The 17,758-nt window shown below is 36.4% G+C and overlaps 1 protein-coding gene across 5 annotated transcripts in view; it reads left to right on the top strand.

Annotated features, from left to right (window-relative positions):
* Positions 1–17,758, top strand: part of ASAP2 (ArfGAP with SH3 domain, ankyrin repeat and PH domain 2) — an 86,170-nt gene that overhangs the window by 21,007 nt on the left and 47,405 nt on the right. For all 5 annotated transcript variants that reach the window (XM_038130697.1, XM_038130699.1, XM_038130696.1 and 2 more), the window contains exons 3-5: positions 2,362–2,507; positions 11,299–11,373; positions 12,916–12,965. In XM_038130697.1, the coding sequence (XP_037986625.1) occupies positions 2,362–2,507; positions 11,299–11,373; positions 12,916–12,965 (271 nt within the window). The remainder of the gene's footprint in view (positions 1–2,361; positions 2,508–11,298; positions 11,374–12,915; positions 12,966–17,758) is intronic.

The raw sequence follows: 17,758 nt of genomic DNA, 5'->3' as shown, positions 1-17,758 counted from the left end.
AGCCTCTAAACCCTCAAAACTGGATCAAGTTTCTTTTTTTGATTTCATACCTTTTGTTTGTAGAGAAACTTTTAAAAATTGTCAGGAAAACACCATAGGACAGGAAGAGTATTTTGGAGAGTTCAATCAGAAAAATAGATTTTTGTGTTCTTCAGAAGCACTTGGGGGGTACCAGCTCACTTAATAGTACTGCTGCAATAAACTACCATCAGCATTCTGGGGAATGTCTCAGAATCTAAAAGAACAGTCCCAGGATGCTGGGGAATAGAGGACTCCTGGGGATGCCATGTGGAATGGTGCCATGCTTGTTTCTTAAGGTAAAAAGTCAGCGTGGCTCAGCTACTGGTTGCACATCTAACCATAACACTTAATGGTAGCAGCCTTTTCACCTTGCTTGTATGCAGGGGCACCTTTCTCTTTTTGCTGTAGGAATTTTGGCCTGACCTCTTCTCTCACCTGTGTTCATGTAAGCTAAGCTGGATGCAGGAAGCAGCAAAAATGCAAAGCAGTGAGTGTGGAACTAATTCACCTTAGTGGGTAGATGTGAGATCTAAAGGAGCTGTGACCTGCCACATCCTCATTTTTGCTGTCTGTGCCAGTTCATTGAAAGCTTGTTCAGGTGTATATATGTCACACAACAGAATTAATTGATCATCCTTACTTCATCCTACAGCAAAAATTTTGTTAAGTGCTCAGCCCTTGCTGTTGATGCTGAGGAAAATAAGTAACTTTTAGTGCTAGTACTCAGTTTTTAAATTTAATAGCGATCTGCAAACTATCTGTCACAGGCTGCAAATTCAAGTGCACAAGTTAAAAAGTTGTAGAATTAATGCTGTTTGTGTAATTCCCATTCTGCATGTACATTATGTCATTAATTACATAGTGTTATACCACTACTGCTCAGGGTTCTAGTTTCATATATTGGAAATGAGAGAAAATTTTCCAGATAGGACACGTGAACAGACAGGTTTGTTTATAGTCTGGAGCACGATAAGTTTATTGAACAGGTTATAAACCAATTCACTGAAATTTGGGAAAGGACATGGTATCAAAAATCCTTTGGATATTAAATGTGTTTATGTGTAAAAATAGCTTGAAATGAAACTGAATCATTGCTTGTTTAAACAGAATAATCCTCTTTAAATGATCTTCAGGGTTTATGCTAGTCTCATGTAATGACCAAGACTGTCTTTGTCCTTATTAATGCATAATTTGTTTTCTAGGGTGGGAAGTTTTTTTTTTTCCCCCTGACTTCCTTTGAAGCTTTAGAAATTGTCTACAGCTATTATTACAGAATAAGAAATAGGCAATGTTAGCTTTCTCAGGAGCCAACTCTGTGTGCTTTGTCCACATGCTCAAGCATGACATGGTCACTAAACTTGAGTTCAGAAAAACTTTCTGTTTCTGTTTTATTCCACAGGTCAAATTGACTTTTGACAAAGGGACTTTTTATGCCTGTCTGTATAGGCAAGTAACCTGGTGACCTAGGAGTAAATCACTTGGGCAAAGTAGTTAAGACTCTCAGATTTCCTTTATATTTGAATTTATTTTATGTCTAGATTTCGTCTCATGCCCTGGGCTGAATAACCCCCCAACATGTGCAGCTCAAAGCTTTCTGAACATTGATGTTAGATGTGTGCTGCATGAATTGTCCTGGTGTAACCCAGGACCACTGGATGATTTCTAGGGCAGAGCTTCTGGTTTTGTTGTCTCAGAAAGGAATCTGGTTGTCATGAACCAGAACTGCTTTCAGAACTGAACTGGCCTCTGGTAAATGCACATCACTCGGATTTGCTTCAGATCCCCATTGCTGCCCTGAATTGGAGAACTAACATAGATATGGTTTTGGCCTCCTCTGTAACACGTTTTATAGTCCTTTTTCCTAGGATAACCCAAGAATATTTGATCTATTGCCTTCTGTTGTAGAGATCCAAGACTCTGCCAGCACACTTTAGCTCCTGTTTCTTTTCCAGTACACAGTAACACATAATAGCACACAATTAAAATAAGGAAGTGTTAATAAAAGACTAAAATCTGAAAGTTCTTTATAGGAGTTGGGAGTTGTTACGAGGTCTCTGCTATGGTGCAGAAATATTATGGGTCTTTCCAGGGTGTCAGGTGTTTGTCTTGTCTTGGCACATTGTCATTTGTACATGTGGATAGATGCATGCAAACCAGAATTAGTGAGATATGTCATACTTCTCGCATATCAGTGTTAAAGTGTAAATAATGGCTGGGTTTTGTATCAAGTAAACATTTTTAGCAATAACTCTGGAAAGCTTTTTTTTTAACCCCCATAAATTGTGATTTCAATAACCTTTTATCTGCTGATGATATCTTCATGTTTTGCTCTTTTTGAAGCTCATGTGGAAAATGAAGAACAGTATACGCAAGCACTGGAGAAGTTTGGTGGCAACTGTGTTTGCAGGGATGACCCAGATTTGGGAACAGCGTTTCTAAAATTTTCTGTATTTACAAAGGAATTAACTGCACTCTTCAAAAATTTGGTAAGAATTACTTAAGAAAAACATGTTGGGATTTTAAAGTCAAAAGCTGTATTTTGGAATTATAACAGCTTTTCGTATTGGAGACAATTTGTGTTTTAGCAACCACTGTTCTTACAAAATTCTCAGCTTATGAAAATATCTCATGTCCCAGGTTTTCCCCTTGCAGAAGTTAAAACTCAACCCAAACCAAAGAAACCAGAAAAGAAACCACCGCAACATAAAAACACAACAAACCCCCCTCTTCCAACACTTCTCAAGCCTAAAAGCTTCCCACAATAAAGCAGTTATAACATGCATTATAAAACACACATCTCAGTTTGCTTTGTGAAATTTTTACAATGTGACATTTTTAAAATGTGAAACCAGCAAAACCCAACTTGATTTACTGTGTGATCACGATGTTTTACTTTACTTTTTCCCACTTTCCATTTGTACTCGTTAAGGGAGATTTTAGTGACCCTGGAAGAGAGCATTTTTGCTTCTCAGGGAAATGAGTCAGGGAAACAAAATCAAGCAAAATGCTAAAACAACAGTAGCATCCATTGGGGACCAATTCTACAGCTGAAGCCAGTAAGTCTTAAAAGCCTCTTTGGTGAGCCAAATGGGATGGAGCCAAATGGAAGAAGAGGATATTTCATTATAAATGGAGAATTTTCAGCCTCAATTTCACATTAATCAGAGGGTGCAAAAAGGGCAGATTCTGGTTACTTCCTAGGAGGAAGAGCTATCCCATATCTTAAGTACCAAATTTACTTGAATTCACAGAACTCTTATACCAGGGGCTAGGAAGAAGAAATGACCCAGATTCCCAGGAGCATTTAAAAGTCTGTGTCTGCTGAAATCAGTGGCATGAAGAGATATCAAATGCTTTTGTGAGTCTAGACCAAATGTCTGTATTTTGCAGCCAGCTGGTCATTCATAATCACTTCTTTGGGGGATGTTTCCAGCTGACAGGATTTAGGGCAGTTCCATTCACTCTCTGATGCTGTCCTGTCTTTTTACCCAATCATGATATTGATGAATACAGTCACAAATGTATTTATCAACAATGAAATGTACTGCATATCGGTTATATTGATTTGAACTTCTCTGGATGTGCAAATACTATCTGAGATTATGTATCAGAAGAGGCATCCTGATTCAGTGTGAGTCAGTTATCCCAAGTCTCTCATACAGAGGCAGGCAGCTCCTATGGAAAGGAAAATTGAATGGGTCTTCTAATTGATACCTTCTGTTGACTAAAACCCCCTCTCTATCATATATTAATTGCAGTATGATGAATTCATTAGGCAAATGGATCTGGGAAATGCGATGTTTAAGTGGTTTTAAAAAGCAATCTGCTAAAAGCTACACCCCCTTCCCAGAAAAATCTTTCAATGTATTACATTTCAAGAATACTTCTGAAGGCTAGAAGGCGTTGCTTTTTTACCAAAAATCTTAGCTATTTGTTCTCTTAAAACCAGAAACTACTATCTTTGCAAAATGTTTGTGACAAGAATAAATTTTCTTCCATGCTTTGGAAGGGAAAAACACCCAAATAAGTATCTATGGGAAGTTGGAATGCATGTTTTTGTTACGTTTCGTTATCTACCTAAGTGTTTTGTGTGTCTTCTCAAAGGAATATTTGTAGTTCTTTATGCTGTGTACTGTTTTATTGAGTAACAGCTATGTCCTTTTGCTTGAGTTTGTGTGTGTAAGAAGAGGCTATGTCATAAGAGAGTAGCTAAGTCTGTAGTTTTTCTCAATTTCGGGTTCTTATTTTCTCTGTTTTTGAAGGGAAGAGTAATTTTGCATAGGTATGGATATAATTTCTTTTTTTAATATTGCAGTAGCATAGGCACCTTCTCTCTTTATTACTGTCTGGTGAAGAGCAGGTCTCTGTAAAGTTCTGCTCCTTCCTGATATGCCTCATATTGTTGAGGTTTGAAGCTTTTTGTTTTTTCCTGACTAGCAAAGGAAACCTAATGGTCCTAGAATTTGGTGTCTCAATAGGAAAATAGTTTCCTCCAGAAAGAAATACATATGAAAAAAAGATGTGAACTTCATTTTTGCTTGTAAAAGACATATTTATGAAAAAGAAATCTAGAGTAATGTAAAATTATATAAAAAATTATATATCTAATTTGTCTATTAGAAGTTAATGCCACTAGAAAAAATTTTTAGTAACTGGTCACTTTGAAAATCTGTTCATAAATTCAGTGTTTGAGGTCTAGTTTTCTAGAAGGTTAAAAGGGTATTGACCAGTATAAAAATTTCTGTACAGGAATTGGAAATAATTTTGGGTGTCTTTTGTTTAACTCATACCCATATGTGCACATTCTCAAAATGAAGAAACGTATCCAACTCTGAGTGCTTTCAACACAGTGATATTAAAAACATGCCTCTCCTCTGGTGTTTCCTTGTAGTACTCCACATGTTTTGGTTGTAAATATTTTCATCAAAAATGTAGCTGGGGCCATCCCACCTGCTGCTGTTGAAAAAACATTCTGAAAGGTACTCTTTAAACAGACCTTTCTCTGGAGTTTCACAGAGTGCTGGATTTCCACAGAAAATTTTAACTGAAGTGGATGGGGAATGTGCAAGGAAGTGAGAGGACATGTTCAGACTGGAACAGATGCCAAAGCTATTAACACTGGCAAAGCTTTAGGGCTACTGTCAAGTTTTGCTTTGTCATATATTTTACTTTTGTTTCTAGAAGCTGATGTGTTCTGTCAGTTCTTGGCCTGGATGGCATTTACAGCTGTAGCTCTAAAGTCCTTCTGCACACAGATTTTCCTTAAACTTGTCCTTAGTAAGTTAAAGGAAAGCCATTATAAAGTTTTTCTTCTTTATCTGGAGTTTAAGGCGCTTATTTTCCCTAATAATTTTTAAAGTTTCCCAAAAGACTTTGAAGTTTTTATGGCCTTATCAAGACATCGATGTTTTAAAGTATTTCAATAACAGCTGAAGTGTTTTTGTTTTTAATCCTAAAACCTGGATACTTACTATTCAAGTTAAAGTTTAGTTCTTGAGGTTTTTATAAGTTTGCTATGCTGCTTTTGTGTGTGCACTTTCAAATATGCATCACATTTAAAAAAAAAAAACCACCCCAACCTTTGTAGTTTTTCTTCACTTTTGAAGGGATTTATAAATGCATCTTCAAGAAATGAATTTTTATTTACTGTATATTTATTGTAACCACTCATTTTAGCCATTCTACCCCAGTTGACATTATTTAGGTCACTGTGATACATAGTGTGCAATTATTTTCTCTTGCCAAATCTCTGATAAAAACGTGAAAGTTTTTTTTTTTTAACTTCTGTATTTTAAGAAGATTGAGCAATCAGTTTGTGTTTTTGGTAGTGAGAGATCTGAAAATACTAGAGGCCATTTTCAGAGATAACGTACTACATTTTGTGGCGAGCACAATATTGTTTGTTGATGGCAACCTTGTTGCTAATTCCTAATAGACTTGGACCACCCAGTAGAGTAGGCAGTTCTCCCAGGTGGGTAAGGTCTGTATGGTACTTGCTTGTAGTGTTAATTATTATTCCTTCTTAAATATAGTGCCAAGGGATAAAAGTGTGAGTCTTAATATGAAAAATGTTAGGACAAGGAAGGGCTCATTGCAATATATTTGCACTTTAAATATTGTCTCCTTTAAATCCTATTAAATTGCTACACTGAGAAGAAATAAACTGTAGTTGTGCATTTTTGTCAACACTCCTTGAAAAGGGGTTTGATCTCTGAAGATGAAGTAGCTATTGAACAAATACCATTTTCTGTATTTGTTGTTGTAATACTTACTTTTGTCTTTTATTTTTTATTTATATAAATTTAAAGCTAATGAAACAGGCTGCATTGAGAGGAGTGGATCTGATATTTCCACTCTGTGGAAGATAGCTGGAAGTAAGAGATTCTATTTTTATTAATAATCCTTGGAGTTTTAGTCAGAAAAAATGGAAGAACAGCAGTGATATTTTTCTGACCATATGCTCTTGCTTTACTTACTTTTTTAAATGTAAGAAGAAAGAAAATTTGCTTAACTGTAAAAGGTAACAGCAAAACTGAAGGAATTATCTTTTCTGTATTATGTAATGAACTTGAAAAATTTATGCCCAGAATTTTATTTGCTGAGACCAAGGTGTTAAAACACAATGTTTGATGCCTGAACCTTCGCAAACATATTTTTGTTTAGAAGGACTCGCTGAAGTCCTTGAAAAAACCCTACAGGTATACATATTTAAAACTGAAGTATTATGTATGGGGCTTAATGATTTAAGTTGTGAGCTTTCAGTTTTTCACCAGTACACTTGAGGAAAACTTGGCTAACAGTGTGAGTTAAAAAAGAGTTAAAAAGGTACTCTTTGATTTATGTTTGTAGAGATATAAACCAAGATGTAATAATTCCTCCTTAGCAGCATGGGTTCAGCTCCACCTGGAATCAAATCTTTATTTTTTTGCCAAAGGGTATTGATCCAACTGGAGGAAATTCAGAGGACAGTAATAAAACATGATTAGGGCTTCAATAGGTAGGTGTATGAGGAAAATTTAGAAGAATGTTTACTTCTCGGATAACTCTGATTGTGGAAGAGGAAAATAATAAATTGCGTATAAATGGAATCTCACTCTGAACATATTAGGCAAAGTGTCCCAGAAAAAGTGATAGAAGCCTACCACTTAGGTCTTTCAACCCAGATTAGAAAATGTCCACTCTGGAGTTCTCCACTGGCAAGGAAGAAGGGCTAGAATAACCCCAAGCCTCTTCCTTCCTTTTCTTTTGCAGCTCTTCATTTAATGCTTTTCAGATTTCCCGTGAAATACTTCCTGATAGAGAAGTTCCCAGTTTGTAGTTTGCATGTTGGTGCTAATAATGGGGCTGATTCTAAGTAGTCCATGGTGGCAACACTTGCTATCTTGTATGAAGGCATTTTTCTAGGCAACTGTGCCAGCAGCTCCATGTGGACACTTAGTGGTGCTCAGCTCCTGCTCTGCTGGAGTCATTTTCCCTGTGGCATAATGGGTGGAGGGTGATGCCCCAGCTCAGCCACACCTGTGCTGTGGGGGAAAGGGGCTGAGGACAGAGGAAGAGCAGCACTGTGTCCTTGTGTGCAAGGGGAGGGCACAGTGCAAAGATGAAAGTTTGTGCCACCAGTCTTTGCTACACATTTTTCTGAGGTCTTGGGGGTAGATGCTAGACCTTAAAGCTTAGACAAACAATGTCTCATCTGTACAATGCTCATCAGAGTATCTGTGGATGCTCTGACTTCCACTTTCTCCCTGCTGTGTTGATTGGCCTTGTCCTACTAAAGCTCATGTCACGAGGAAAATTATTAAACTATTAAAACTATTAAATGCAATATTTAAACTATTTAAACTATTAAATCCAATTGCACTTGCTTTAAGAAAACAAACAAAAAAACCCTAAAAAAACTTAAACGGTGATTTGTCAGCAGGCAGTACTGCCATCACCCACCTGCACACACCCGAGCTCTCTGATGGTTGAGAAGCCCACAGCCAAGTACAAGGACTGCATCTAAGGTTTAGTAATGGCAATAGGAGACATATCATACTGCTCAATTGCCTGAATTTTAGTTTAAACTGAAAAAGTTTTAAGTTCTGCATGTTAAGAAAAGCATTTAATTTCTGAAGCATACTGAAAAGGCTTTTTTTCCTTTTTGCTTGGATTTAGCAGACAAAATCTACAGTAGTACTGCAGGCACCAGTGTACAAAGCTCTTAGGGAAAAGAGCTTTATGTTAAAGTAATCGGGAGGGCTGGCAAACAGTGAATTTAAATGTTTAACCATAGGCCCTTAAACCACTTAAACATCTTTCCCCTTTACAAATGCTGGCTTGCTTGTTGCCTCTACCAGCACTTCTGGCAGCTATGTGTTTTGTTTATATGTTCTCTCCCCTGCTATTTCTTCTTCTCTGAGCCTTCTCCAGCTTAGGAAGTTTTAATTTTTTACACTGTCATCTTGTTGGAAACTGTCAGAGGAAAACTGCAAGTGCCAAAGCAGCAAAGTTGGAAGTGGAAACGAGGTCAACTATTTTTTTTCCTTTCTTTGTTTTTTAACCATGTGAAATTTGCTAGTGTTCCTCTGAGATGGGATGGCATTAATTGCTGTGAAGCTGTCTTGCACCTTTATGTATTTTTACACATTTTAAAACATAAAGTAGTCAAAATCTAAAGTCCATTGCATATGTTCTAGCTCCTTGTACTCTGCACACAGAGTAGGAGCTGCACGTATTAATGCTTCTCTGTATGCCAAAAATGGGTCTATATTTTTAGATAGTTCACCTTATGCTTCTCAAGAAAGAGGGGAAAAACATGTAAGGTGTTTCATCTGTATATTGCTTGCTGACTTATAAATATGAGGGAGTATGATTCATCTAACTGGGTTAATAATGACAAGTTCATGCATTATGTATGTCTTTTGTTACAAATAGAATTGGAGCATAGGGGATACAATAGACTGATGGTAATGTACAGGTGATGGCACACAGAAGGAATTAATTTGAATAGGAAACAGTCTCTAAACTTTTAAAAAAGAGTGTGGAGTTTTTCTCCTTTTTTTTTTTTTTTTTTTTTTTGTTAAGTTGCTTTGGACTCCAGGCCTCATGGTGTGAAATTTCTGGCAAATATCCATAACTATTTTGGAGTCTGATTGATGTTTACACATGAGTATGTTTGGGATAATACTTCAGATGGTTTATTTTTTCGTGACTTAAAGAAAAATCAGTTGTCTTGAGTCTGCTGTTGAGAAATGCTTTGTTCTTTATTCCTGTCTACTGCATTTGAAGAATAATTAAATAGAGGCTATGAAAGTATTGATCCTTAAGTTAGACATTTGACTACATCAAACTCATAAAATATACTAACAAAGTAGAAATCTTTGCATGGAAAGATATAGAGACCTCTTCTCTTTTCCACCTGAATAACCATTCTGGATGTGCACTTGCAGCTTCTAGAAGTTTTGGAGTGTTTTTATGTAGGTGTTGTGCAGTTTAAACCTTTGCACTTTTCCCCTGTATCTGTGACATACAATTTTATTACCTTTGGGAATGGTTGTGTTGATATATGCATGTGGGCTTAGGAGGTGGATGGTTTCCAGCACTGCCAGCTAAGCATGTGGACATGTCGCTCATTCAATTTTTACAGGAAGTACTTAAAAAAACCAGCCCCAATACAGAGCTGAAACATAACTTGTTGATTCTGAAGGGCTGTGGTTGGGTCCTGCAGCTTGTTGGGGAGGAGAAAAAGTAGGGTGGAGGAGGGGAAATATGATTTGTGTTAAGAGTTTGAAAGACCAGATTTTCTGTGTTTCTTTAGCTTTTCCATGCGGAGACAATCTGTGTAACCTTTAAAACTGATGAAGGTTCACTTTGACTGGTGGCTGAAATTTCAAGCAAATGCAGTAAGGTAGTTTCTTTGCGGAGGAAAGGTGGGGACAGTGGGGCTTTGCTGGTTTGTTTTAACAACAACTGTTATGTATCATGGAGTCAGTTCTAGTGAGGCCACCAAGTAACTACATGGTGATAATATTTTACAATTTTACAATCCTGGGGAGACTGAAGCATCCATAATTGGAATGATTTTTTACTTGAAATTTTAGTATTCTTTCATATCTGGATGGGTTACACTAAAGAGGACTTTGATGTCCCTGACATTATTCCTGAAGAAATAAAAGCATTTGTTCCTACATGATGCAAAGTTCTTTCTGTAATTGGAACATTTGAAATCCATCTTCATGTAGGGATTTCAGAGCTTCTTGAAAAAAAAATCGCATTTTAAAAGAGCATCATAAAATACCAAAAAGTAGCAACTCATCCAAGGGCAACTTTCACTGAACTGCTGCAAAAGTTATTCTGATTTTTTTTCTCTTTCTGTTATTTGAAAGTATTTTGGGTTTTGCTCCTCAGAGCAACCAGTCCTTTTGAATAGTTACAGTTTAAACTCTCTGCCTAGATATTATGGTCCATACCTTGAATGTTTTCCCTGAATCATAAATGAGTTGATATAACATCTTTTCCTACCTGTCTTATTTCTACAGTCTTTTTTTGTTCTTTTTACATACTAAAATATTATCATACAGATATTTAACAAAAATCGTGATTATTTTACCACTGTCTTAATTTTTATATAATAATTTAAAAATATTTTTTATCTTCTTGAAGTACTTATGTTCTCTTGAATTACTTGCATACTAAAGACCTCAATAAATTCTTATTTCAAAGTTTGCATGAGATAAATAAGGCAGATGTATTGCTTTTTAAAAACAAATGGAAAATATTGGAATGTTGCTATTTTACAGGCTAGCATTCCTTTATCTTTATAACTTCTATCAGAGTAAGATGCCATGTATTGGGAGAGTAGCAGATGTGCTTTATGGAATAGGTCTGAAGAAGCTAGAAAGTAAACAAGGTTAATATAAAATCTGCTCATGAACTTGAAATTATCAGTGCTAAAAATTGTATACTTCTTTTCGTAGAATTTAAATGTGGAAATAAGGCAATGTAAAAATTAGTGGTCTTATTTTGCAGACACTGTTGGATGAGATATTTATAATCAGCAGTAATTCTGGAGGTTTCCTGCTGGTTTGGGTTATAGTGTTTCCAGAGTGAGTTTAATTAACTTGAGTCACTTTCTTCTTTGATTGCTGGCTGTGCTGATAAATATCTCCATAAGGCAGGGACAGGAAAATAATATGTAAGATTTCCTTGTGAAACTTTCTGAAATGTATGTATTAAGACAGTCTATATTCTGTGTCTAAATATATTAACTGATTTGGTGTAATTTTCTTGTTACAGATTCAGAATATGAACAACATAATCACTTTTCCATTGGACAGTTTGCTGAAGGGAGACCTGAAAGGAGTGAAAGGGGTATGTCTTTCCTCCTATTAATATATAGGATTGTTGATGGTACAGTAGATACATTTAGCAAGTGTATTAATCTTATGTGTTGGAAGACATAGGATACTAAAGTCATGTATTAGCTCAATAAACAAGACTTTGGGAGTTTGTTTGTTTTTGGGGTTTTTTTGTGAATCAAGTCATCCTTTCTGTTTGTGGATTCACATACCTCATGTTCTTGAGTGTGTATACAAAACAACATTTGAGAAGCTTTAAAAGCAGGCTGAGATGCAGAAGATAAGCAGAGAAAGAGGTGTAAGATTCAGATATTTACTTAGCTGAGTTAAGGGTAGTACTATATTTTTAAGGATTTTTAGCATTCTAAACTTACCTGGAACTATTAAGAAACACACATTATGCTCTATGAGCATAAGATTTTTTTTAAGAAGCTGAAATCCATTTGTTTATGCCCCAAGGACATTTCCTATTTGAAATAACAGCAACTTAAGACTCAGATGATGATATGTTTATGATAAATTTCAGAACCTATGGCGAGCAAACTTATTTGGCTTTGGCTTTGTTTACTAGTGAGCAAACAGGAAGTGACTGGCAGCTATTGTTCTAGGACATTGAAGGAAGGAGAAAAATATGTACATAGACTAAAAATGGTTTCTGTAAATTACTGGAGCATAAATACATTATTAAATAAGATAGACTTACTATCTTTGTCTTGTTTGCTTACCACATTTCACTCATGTTTTTCTGTATGTCAGAATAAATACATTTATTACAATACAGTGTTTCCCCACTGCCTTGAGAATATAATCAAATGCTACTTCAGTTAATTTAATAATTATCTCAATAATTAATTAACATGTAACAATTAGTTCCTAATCTGTAGTCACAAAGTCTTTCCAGTGTCTGACAGTTGTAGTTGTCTGTTCTCTTGAACTTCATCAAAATTTCATCTCTTGCATTTTTATACATCAGTGAAATAACTTTACAAGTTGTTAAGATCATTTTATCCAAATTTCCTTATTTAATGGAAAGAAAATAAAGGAATTTGGAATATAAGTCATTCATAATTCTCACAGATTTAGTTATCCTGAGCCATAAGGTCTATACTGTTCCCATTAAGTCAGTGGAAATTTGATTTTTTTAAACTTTAGTGTGATGAATCAAGTTCTTAGCCAAGGCTATACTGCAGCCTCGGGACAGGGACTTTGTTCCAGTAGAGGTAGAGAAGGAATGATGAGAAAGTAGTTACTTTGATTAATTGCATAGTGTGGTGTTGGGATAACATGTTGTTATACCTTTTAAGGAGTAAAATGGAGCTGTAAAAATCATAGTGAAGAGCATCCTAGAGATGCTTTTAAAAACATGAGTGTATTAATTCTCTTTACAAGATTGGTTTTCCTATGTGCAAGATTGCTTTTGCACAACCCTTAGAAGAGAGAGTGAAGTCCCTTATTCTAGTAGGCACTGCAAGGGGCCGAGGTGTGTCTTCATTGTTAGAGCCACAGTATTTTTCATGTAAATAACTGGCTGTTATTTTTTCTCTTTTCTTGACAGGACCTGAAAAAACCCTTTGATAAAGCCTGGAAGGACTATGAAACAAAAGTGTATGTATCTTTTAAACTTATTATTTAAGAGGGAAATGTAACTGAAATCTGTAGAGGTTATTACTTAATGCTGAGGTTGGATGTTCTCAGCAGGTGCAGCATGTATTAGAAGTGTATGTACACCTATCTGAGGCTTGTGAGTTGTGTCTTATTTTGTGCATCTAACCCTCCTTAGCATAAGCCACTTGTTGGAAATTGCCAGATACACTGCTTAAACAAACAGCTATAAAATAAGCTTATAAACACCAGAATTTTATATCTAGCTAAATAAATGGAATGAGTCAACAAAGCTCAATACCTAATATCAAACACAATTTATGCTGGTTCCTAGTAAATCTTAAGTGGTTCAGTGTCCTGCATCAGGGACAGTTGTTTCCAGGGTTGGCCAGGTCAATTGTATCAGTACAGCTGACAGTCTCTGCAGTAGAATTTTGTAGTGAGTTTTACTCCACATTACAGTATTGCCTGGACTGACTATCAGTTTTGTGTCACATGTCCTGTGTCTTTGTTCTTCTGAAATAATGCTGCCTTGCATCAGACCATCTCTGATGATACAGGTCCAGAAGCATCACGTACAATGACACTATTTAACATAAGTAACTTGCAGATCCAATGCCAACTAGACTGGCTGAAAATCTAGCACCATTTCTGTATTATTTTTTAATTGCACAAAGTTACAGTGATTCTCTGGTGCCCACTTAGTCTGTCTGAAGTCTTCAGAAATTATTCCTGTAGCTGGTTTACCCACAAAAGCAACCAGTTAGCTTAATTTCATTATTCTTTTTGTGAATAACAATGAGAATGGTCTAGTTATTGCTTTCTAGCATCAAACTGGGAGGAAGACCTGTGTGGCTTTTGGTTTTTGAAACTGCCTAGCTATAGCTGGATTTTCATAAAAGGACATTCTGAAATACTGAGATAAACCTCTGGTCTGACACTCTAAATCCATAGAAGATTGTGTTGGCTTCTCCAGTGTTTTATGTTCCTGACACTGGTGAGCAGTCTTACTTCGTGCCATTCCAGTTATTGGCTATTGAAATAATTAAGATTTCTAATCATTGCCTGTGGCAGTAGTTGATCTCTGAGGATGGGCCTTAAAGAATAATCCTATAATTTAGTCTGCTGTTGTCTAGCACTGCTTGATTGCTGGATCTGAAAACTTATTTACTTGTGTGTGACTATTCATACTGACAACCCACAAAGTTTATATGCAGAATTTCATACAAAATTGTGCACTGCTGGGACATACACCAAGAGGAATGTTACTACTGGACCAAGACCTCTAGTGCTTTTAGGATTTCTGATCTAGTGTTCACTAGGATGAGTGTGTTGAAGGGATGTAAAGATTTGTGCTTGATCATCAATTTGTTCAGAGCTGGCATGTCAGAGTCAGATATACCAGAAATATTTTCAGTTGTTATTTAATTTAATTAAGTACTTGAGAAGTAAGAAATCCCCTTAGAAAATGTATTTGTGTATTTGGGGATTTTCATTCGAGGTTATGGACATGTTGGAAATGTTATTTTGTGTGCTGTGTCATTCGGGACCTGAACACGTGATGCTGACGATGTGTTTTCTGTCTGTGGCATTGAATCCATTGCTGCTTGTATGATATAATGAGATTTTTTCTTTTTCTTTCAACTGGCAGTCCTTTAGAAAACCTTTTTTATGACTTTGCTTTCAAGTAAGACACTTGGGTTTTGATCTGAAACGGGTTTCCTTTTTCCACTTGCAGTTATCTCTACTTTCTGCAAGATTTTTAAACAAATGAAGCAGACCTATTTGGCAGTGCTCATTTCTAAGCCATTTATGTGTCAGGTTATTCAACATGCAAAAGTTGAAGGTAGTGCACATCCATCAGGAATTTTTTTCAGATCCATGAACGATTTTTTGGGTGGGCTGGTACAATTACTGTGTGCTGTATTTAAGTGGTTAGATGAAAGCTCCACATCAATATGTTGAAGTTTTAAGCTCTTAGTCCAGTCTGTTGGACTCCTTGACTTTGATACAAGGGATCATCTGCTTGAGGTTTAGGATAGGGAGCCTGGGAATCCTGTGTACAAGACAATTCTTTTAAATAATGGACTGCTCTTTTTTTACTTTTTTTTTTTTTTTGTAGGCTGTTCTACAACAGTGGAAATTAACTTTTCATGGCGTGAGGTTGCAGGGAGTATTGTTTTTCGATGGAAGCTGTGTTGCTTATACCAAGGAGCAGAACAGTTTTCCATGGTTTTGTTAAGTTAAATTCAGTCTTGGAACTTCCCTGAGACCCTTGCCTGTAGGACTGTGGGATTGTCAGACCTCTTGTACATAAGATCAGTTCTCAGATAAATTGAGATGTTACAACCTGTCATTATGGAGCATTTGTCTTTAAAAACCTGAGATGGGAATTTTAATGATGTGATTTTCAACTTAGCATAAGAATATTAATTTGAACTTGAATTTGTTCAGGTCATCTTTTTTCTCATACTAATTTTTTGACATAGGAAAACAGTGAGGTTTCTCTGGGTTGCTATTATACATGCTCCTGAGGGTTCTGAAGAAAATAACTCCTTTCATTCTGTGGCTGTCCTGAATGGATGTAAACTTCCTTATAGCTGTGTGTTTTGATCATCTCTAGCAGTGGGTGGATGCAGAATCACCTCAAGAAGTTTTAATTGCAAATTATGGGGGTTTTGTTGTGGTGTCTTCATGCTCTCTGCTTTAATAAGAAGGACAAAGGAACCGGGAGAGGTGACCTCAGTCTCACCTACAGCTTGTGTTGTCAGAGTAGAATGGTGGATGTAGGTGCTGATAGCCAGAGGTTTGCTCAGCCTTCAATCTGTTACTTTAGATAACTCCGTGTTTGGATTCTGCCTAAAACCAATTCTTGGTGTGTGCTTAGTGAGCTGTCTTTTCCAGTGATATTTCTTCTAACATGTGAATAACTCTTTTTAAAATTCTTCCCCCTTTTCTTTTTTTCTTTCTTTTAGTTTTCCCTTTTGGTTAACAAAGTATTCAAGGCTGCTAGGCTGCTCTTTTTCTGCACATGCCTCTGTATCATATGCTTAATACCATATTGTTCATCTGTATTTCCTAGTCACAAGTACAGACCTGTGAAGCAACATGCCAGATAATGAAGTGGTATTTTTGTAGTCTGTTGGGAAGTGACAATTTTCATATTGATTGCTGCCTTTATAAGGAAAAAATTTAAGCTTATTTATCATACTATCTCATCTCTCTTCCTTGCACCTTTGTGATAACCTCTTGGGTGCAAATATACCCAAGTGTGACATATTTCAAAAGAAAGAAAGTTAATTTAAAAATGGTATCTGCTTTGCTTTATTCCCATAACAATTTTGGAGATTCACCTTCTCTATGTAATTAGGTGTGTTTAAAAATTCCTATGTATCTAGTTCTTGTTTGAGAGAGAGATGTTAAGATCCATTCTGATGATCTTGGATCACCATCCATCATTGTTGATTTCTATGCTTCTTCTTTGCCCTGTAGCCACCTAACTGCTCTGACTATTTTCCTCAGGATCACCTTAGCTGAAGTAATGGAGGGAAGCTGGAGCCCTATTTCTCTGTACCCTGGGGCTGCTCTTGAATAAGGTAGTATGAGGAGCAAGCAACCTATAGCTTCATGCAAACTTACTTCAGTCAAAAATTGGGACTATCCTGAGGTGGCATTCATGAATAATTTATATTTTCTCGCTACCAATCATTAACATGACTCAGCTGGAGCCATAAAGATTTTGAAATGTTTTTAAAGCCTTATAGCAGTGCATTTCTACTGGGACCTCAGTTACAGTTGTTGTTTCCATATAAGAGCTGGGAGATGCTGCTGGCCACCAGAGCAGCGCAGCGGGACTGGTCTGTGTCCTTTGGGAGAGCTGTTTCAGACTGGGCTCTTCTTGTTACGAGGCACTTGCTTTCCCGTGTACTTAAACACTAATGGCAGGCGTGCTGGGGACCATATGGGGAAGGAGTCCACATGTCATAAAAACTGCTCATTCTCCCAGCAGACAGATCGGATTCAGCAAGGCGCTGAGCCAGATATCACCCACGTGCTTCAGTTTGATCGGTCCTGTTGTGGTAGATTCCGAGGTAAAGACTTTGTGTCAATTTTACACAGGAAATAGAAGCATAAACTTACTGAAGCATATTATTCACAGTTTTTTTTAGCTGAATATGTCTGTATTCTGGATTTAAGCCTGATTTTCCTGAAAAGAAAAAAAAGTTAATTTTTTAGAATAGAATCTTATTTTGAGGCCTGTAAATGCCTATTATCTTCAGAAGTCTTCTTTAACAAGTGTTGTGCTCATGCTATGAAATGTAAAGGTTTAATGGAAACTAATGAGCTATTTCTGGGAAGGCTGATTGCCTCTCCTTCTTTGCCATTCTCCTTTTAAAAACTGGGCATGAGGTCTCTTTTGCACAACTGAGTGAAGAGTGTTTGAATGTGCTTATGGCATTTTAAGATCCAGGCATTAACAATACATTACTGTGAAGAAACGCAAGCGCTCATATCTAGAAATAACTATCATTGATTTGTTTCTGAACTATTTGAAGTCAATGGAAAAAATGAACAAAGTCAAATACAGTCATCTGTTAAGATGTCTGCACAACTATTTGTTTAAGTGATGCTGTTTTCAGTTTAGTAAACTCATGTTTTGCACAATATAAAACAATTTTATCTGAAAATTCTGCAAGCATTTCTCAATTTACTTCTTCAGAGCTCTAACTTCTGGACTCAGAAGACCATTAATATTCATAGCTCCTAGATATTTCTGCCATGTTTCCTTTTAATGC

Source organism: Motacilla alba, chromosome 3 (assembly GCF_015832195.1).
Source record: "Motacilla alba alba isolate MOTALB_02 chromosome 3, Motacilla_alba_V1.0_pri, whole genome shotgun sequence".
NCBI classification, from domain to species: domain Eukaryota; kingdom Metazoa; phylum Chordata; class Aves; order Passeriformes; family Motacillidae; genus Motacilla; species Motacilla alba.
The sequence above is the reverse complement of the archived record's forward strand: the minus strand, read 5'-3'. Positions and strand labels throughout refer to the sequence as shown.